At 40.0% G+C, this 6,000-nt stretch overlaps 1 protein-coding gene across 7 annotated transcripts in view; it reads left to right on the plus strand.

The window, feature by feature from the left end:
• EEF1D (eukaryotic translation elongation factor 1 delta) overlaps positions 1 to 827 on the plus strand; it is a 53,275-nt gene extending 52,448 nt beyond the window's left edge. For all 7 annotated transcript variants that reach the window (XM_053715446.1, XM_053715447.1, XM_053715448.1 and 4 more), the window contains one exon: positions 745 to 827. In XM_053715446.1, the coding sequence (XP_053571421.1) occupies positions 745 to 783 (39 nt within the window). In that variant the 3' untranslated portion in view covers positions 784 to 827. The remainder of the gene's footprint in view (positions 1 to 744) is intronic.
• The last annotated feature ends 5,173 nt before the right edge of the window (positions 828 to 6,000 follow it).

The raw sequence follows: 6,000 nt of genomic DNA on the forward strand, positions 1-6,000 counted from the left end.
TTTTCATTCTTTTTGGCTGAAGAGCATCATACGTTTTGCATATGAGACTGCTGGACAGCAGCCTCCTGAGATCATTTCACAAGGGCTGTTGCTTTCTCGTGGGCATTCAAAAATTAAGCTTCTGTGGAACAGATTTGCAGGCTGCAAATTGGTCCTCTCTTCACCCTTTTTTCAAGGTTTTACAAGTTTGACACTTTTGCCTCGGCTGAGGTTGTTTTGGGAGAAAGGTTCTTCAAGCAGTGGTGCCTCCCGTTTAGGTTCCCTGTCTTGTCCCTCCCTTATCTGTGTACTCTAGCTTGGGTATTGAATTCCATTAGTAATTAAGATGATCCGTGGACTCATGTCTTAAAGAAAAGGAAAATTTATGCTTACCTGATAAATTTATTTCTTTTTTGACACAAGTCCACGGCCCGCCCTGTTCTTGTAAGACAGGTTGTGGGTTATTGTAAATGTCAGCCACCTCTGCACCTTGGCTTTTCCTTTCTCTTCCTAACTTCGGTCGAATGACTGGAATGGGAGGAAGAGGAGGAGCTATTTAACAGCTCTGCTGTGGTGCTCTTTGCCGCCTCCTGCTGACCAGGAGGTGAATATCTCTCATTAGTAATTAAGATGATCCGTGGACTCATTTTGTCAAAAAAGAAATAAATTTATCAGGTAAGCATACATTTTCTTTTTTAAGTAACTAACATTTTACACACGTGTTAATACATCTTGCTAACTGCCTCCCTGTGTATCTTGTTTCAGGTGCAGAGTGTTGACATTGCTGCTTTCAACAAAATATGAAACTCATGGAAATCTATCTGACCAATAAAACATGCAGAATCCTACATTTGTCTGCTTTATTTGGGGACTGAATGGGCCAATAAACCTGACTTACATACAGGGGGCCAATAAACCTGACTTGCATACAGGGGGCCAATAAACCTGACTTGCATACAGGGGGCCAATAAACCTGACTTGCATACAGGGGGCCAATAAACCTGACTTACATACAGGGGGCCAATAAACCTGACTTACATACAGGGGGCCAATAAACCTGACTTACATACAGGGGGGGCCCAATTCAAGATCTTAAAACGAATACGAACAATGCTGCTGCTTAGTAAACTTGGTGATGAGTGATAGATTTATAGTTATCAGTTCTTCTAAACGTAAAGTAGAACCACATCTGTACACAAATATTAAAAAAAAAAAATCCATCTTCAACAGGGTTAACTGGTGCTGATTAACTTTTTTTTTTTTTTTTTTTCCCAGCACATAGTTTTCAAATGCATAACTTACATTCCAGGCCCTTCTCAAGACTGAAATATAAAGCTCTGAAATGCAACTCATTGATTTCCATTATTATTTAAAGGGACATGAAACCCCAAAAAATTATTTCATGATTCAGATAGAGAATACAATTTTAAACAACTTTCTAATTTACTTCTATTATCTAATCTGTTTCATTCTCTCTGTATCATTTGTTGAAGGAGCAGCTATGCACTACTGGTTTCTAACTGAACACATGGGTGAGCCAATCACAATCAATATATATGCAGCCACCAATTAACAGCTAGAACCTAGGTTCTCTGCTGCTAATGAACTTGTCTAGATAAACCTTTCACCAAAGGATAACGAGAAGGAAGCAAATTAAATAGAAGTAAATTGTAAAGTTGTTTAAAATTGTATTCTCTATCTGAATCATAAAAGTAAAATTTTTGGGTTTCATGTCCCTTTAAGTAGGTTCCTTTTACACAGATTACCAGTTCTACGTCCTGTCACAAGTAAAGTAGGTGGGACAATTTCCTAGAAATTTGCGGGGTGTGAACCCAGAACATATAACCTCCCTTTTTTTCTTTTTTTTCTTTTTTTTTTTTTTCCTCGCTGTTTGCACATAGGTTATTCCTTGGTTGTTAGAAGAAATATAATGCCCAGGTACAATTCTAGTATTTGCACCAGTCCGGTGCTTTTTATATATTTAATATAAATCTGTTTTCTCTTTTTTTTTTTTTTTTTTAATAAATCAGCTTTATTGATAAAAAGAAAGTAGTACAATACAGAGTGTATCTCATATGTTTTGAGAGGAATACATTACATTTGACAATCTGCTCTTATAGAACAAAGCTGATCAGAATGAATTTTAAAAAGAGAGAAATAATAACAAGGGAAAAAGCACATATGTATAATATGTCTAAGATATAGAATACAAGGGAAAAGAAACATGGAATTTTAATGTTAATGCAGCATATAACCAGAATAACTACGAGAATAATGATAAATGTAGCTCGTCTCCCAATACACTCAAAGATTAAGCAGTAAGGTAAGGTCGATATATTTTGAAACTCTTCGTTTATGAAGGTTTCCCAAGACGTTTTTAGCTGTATATAAAGGGGTTCTTGTTTACGTAACAAATATGCATATTCCTCTAATTCTAGTAGCTCGTGAAATCTATTATACCACTGGGATAGACTCGGCACCTCCCTGCTTTTCCATCTACGGGCTATAAGGGACTTCATGCAATTACCGGCAATGAATATGATTTTTTTTTCTTATAAGTGGGAAGTTTGTGTGGGATGTTATTGAGTAGCCATACCATGGGATCTGGTGAAATATTTGTCTTTAACATCCTAGATGTGGCTTTTATGGCGGTGTCCCAACTCGGTTGTATGAGGGGACATGTCCACCATATGTGTCCCATCGTGCCTAGGGAATTTTCACACCTCCAGCATTTATTGCTGGCCGAAGCGAAAAGTTTGTTTGTTCTGCAAGGGGTTAATACCATCGCTGAGTAATTTTGAAGTTGGTCTCCATAAGGGTGCAGGAAGAGGAAACTTTGGTTATGTTAATAAACATATGTGACATGTCGGTCTGAGATATTTCCATGTTTAAGTCAGTGGCCCACCTATCAATGTAAGGGGGAACATATCCTGGGGGAGATGCTTGCAGGAGGGAATATGTTAGGGAGAGGGTGCGCTTCATTGGATCAGGAGATTTGCATAGGGATTCGAATGGAGTCAGCGAATAATATTGCTCCTGTCTGGGTGTTTGAGAATAAAGGATCGGCATTGGTATAAGAAAAAACAATTTGAGAACATATGTAGGCCATTAGCTATTAAACTATCCAGTGGGGTAAAAGCTTGCTCATTGCCTAGCTGACATGCCATAATCGCCCTGCAATGTGTACTGTATTTTGATGTTCCCTAGTACTGCCCCGGGGGAAAATCTGCATTGTCTGTGAGGGGGGAGAATCTGGACGAGAGCAGAGGGTGCTCGGTTAGTATATTTTCCCAAACGCCAAAGGTCTCTTGGATTATGAAGTTATTGTTGGATATCTGGAGTAATTCTGATCTATTCTGCCAACAGAGGGACCCCAAGTGCTGGGATTGTGTGATATCATGTTCCATTTTTACCCATTTTTTGTGGCCATAGTTCGTAAACCAGTCAATTATGCGTTCAAGAAAAACAGCTTTCCTATAATTTGTCAAATTTGTGACCCCCAGTCCCCCATTCTATATGGGCATGCACATAAGGTGCTTATTTATCCTAGCTTTGCGTTTATCCCAGATAAAATCCAATATCTTATTCTGCAGGCTCGGCAGGAACTTAGAGGGTAGGGGGATTGGAAGTGTTTGTAAGAGATACAGGATCCTGGGGAGGACATTCATCTTGATGGAATTGATTCTACCAAGCCAAGATATGTTTCTGGATCTCCACAATGACATGTCGGCTACCAATGAGCTTTGGAGGGGCAAATAGTTGGCTTGAAACAGGTCCTCAGTGTTTGGGGTAAGGTGTATTCCCAAATATTTCAGGGACGCTGGCTGAATGCGGAGAGGGCATATGTTGGAAATCTGGGAAGAGATATAGGGTCTTTACACTGCACTAGAATGAGCTCTGATTTAGAAGTATTTATTAAATAAATAGAAACCCTTAAAACGCATCTAGTTCGGGATAGAGTTAAGTGGATCCGTTAGAGAAAAAAGGATGTCATCCGCGTATAATAAAAAGTTGTGGTTGGTATCCCGTATTTGCAGCCCCTGAATGTTTACATTAGAGCGTACAGCGGTGGCAAGAGCCTCCACCACACATGCAAATAAGAGAGGCGACAATGGGCACCCCTGACGGAGGTGGGAAAGAATTCAAAGCTATTCCATTGACTCTTACTTTGGCGGAGGGGGTGGTATATAAAGCCATTATTTTTTAAATAAACGAATCCCCTAAGCTATATTTATGCAGAATCTCCCGGAGGAAGTGCCAGCAGACGCGGTCGAAAGCTTTTTCCGCGTTCGCCGACACCGCCGCGAGGGGTCCGCATAAGGTGGGCATAGTGTATCATTTGTATTGCTCTAACAGTGTTGTCTTTGGACTCTCTAGACGGGACAAACCCTACTTGATCATTGTCGATGATATGTGGAAGAATTTTGTTAAGCCTGTTGGCGAGTATTTTGGCGTATATTTTCAGGTCCACATTGAGCAGGGAAATTGGCCTAAAATTCGGGGCTGTATCTGGGGGCTTGCCCGGTTTCGGGAGAACAACTATTTGGGCCTCTAGTGAAGAACTTGTGAATGGGTTGTCCTCTTCTATCAAGTTAAACATAGTAAGCATGTAAGGGGAGAGTATATCCCTAAATACTTTGTAATATTGATCCGAGAAGCCATCTGGGCCAGGGGCTTTATTATGGGCAAGGTTTTTAATGACATCTAGTAGTTCCTCATGTGATATCGGACTATTTAGAATCTTTTGTTGATCTGAAGAAATGGATGAGAGGGTTAAATTTTGAGAGGTATTTTTTTTATTAGGGAGGATTTGGAATCTGAAGATGAATCTATCTTGTTGCGAGGTGTAACTGACAGGTTATATAACTGGAAATAGTAAGATCTAAATTCCTCAGCTATTTTTTCTGAGGTATGGAGTTCGTTACCTTGGCGATCCTTTAAAGTTAGTATGTACCCTTTATGTAACTTTCTCTTTAGTTTTCTAGCTAGGAGGGGACCACTCTTATCGCGGCCTTCATAGTGTTTTTGTCTCAGCTTGAGGGTGGTCTTTTTGCATTCTTTTCCCAGCAAGTGATTAATTTGCGCCCTACATTCTAAGACTTGTTGTGCCAAAAGAGCGTTTATCTGGTTGCAACTTAAGCATGCCCTCTAGGTAGATTCATTAAGTAAGCTGTTTGTCTGTTTAGTCTGATGTGCTTTGACGCTAATCAGGACCCCTCGGATAAACTATTTATGAGCCTCACAGAATATTTTAGGGTCACTCAGACGTTTCATTGATGGAGAAATATTCACCTAGAGCTTTTTCTAGCTGTTGGCAAATCAAGGGATCTGCAAGCAGGGAGTCATCTAATCTCCATGTATAACAAGAAAAGGGTCTATGCGGCCATTTGAAAGAGCATTGCATCATAGAGTGGTCTGACCAAAAGTTAGGAATGATATCTATACTTTCAACTTTGGCTAGGCTATTGACATCTGTCATAAAATAGTCTAATCGGGAGAATTTGCGGTGAGGGTTAGAGTAAAACGTATAGCCTAAACCCTCTGGCTTATGTACCCTCCACACATCATGCACCGTTAATTCTTTTAAGCAGTTAACAGTGGAGATTGTTCTATGGGGGACAGAGGACAACTTGTTTAAGTTATCTAGGAGGGGGTTAAGGGTGAGGTTAAAGTCCCCGCCCATTATTAAGGAGCCCTTAGCGGTTTCCAGTAGCATATTGGTTAATGTTCTGAAAAAGGTGTCCTGTTTTGAGTTAGGGGCATATACGTTCACTAGAGTTACCATTGAATTGTATAATTTCCCGACTATGATGATATACCTCCCCCCGTGGTCTGCCACTTTTTTGATTAATTGAAAAGGTATATTGCTTTTTAAGAGTACACCTACCCCATTTGTTTTTTGTGAGTTGGAAGCGTAAAAGGACTGGCCAAATTTGTATTTGAAAGTCTTAGGTTCCTGCCCCCGTAGAAAGTGGGTCTCCTGAATACTATATCGGCTCCCCTTCTTCTAAAGTCTCTTAG

This window comes from Bombina bombina, chromosome 5 (genome assembly GCF_027579735.1).
Source record: "Bombina bombina isolate aBomBom1 chromosome 5, aBomBom1.pri, whole genome shotgun sequence".
NCBI classification, from domain to species: Eukaryota; Metazoa; Chordata; class Amphibia; order Anura; family Bombinatoridae; genus Bombina; species Bombina bombina.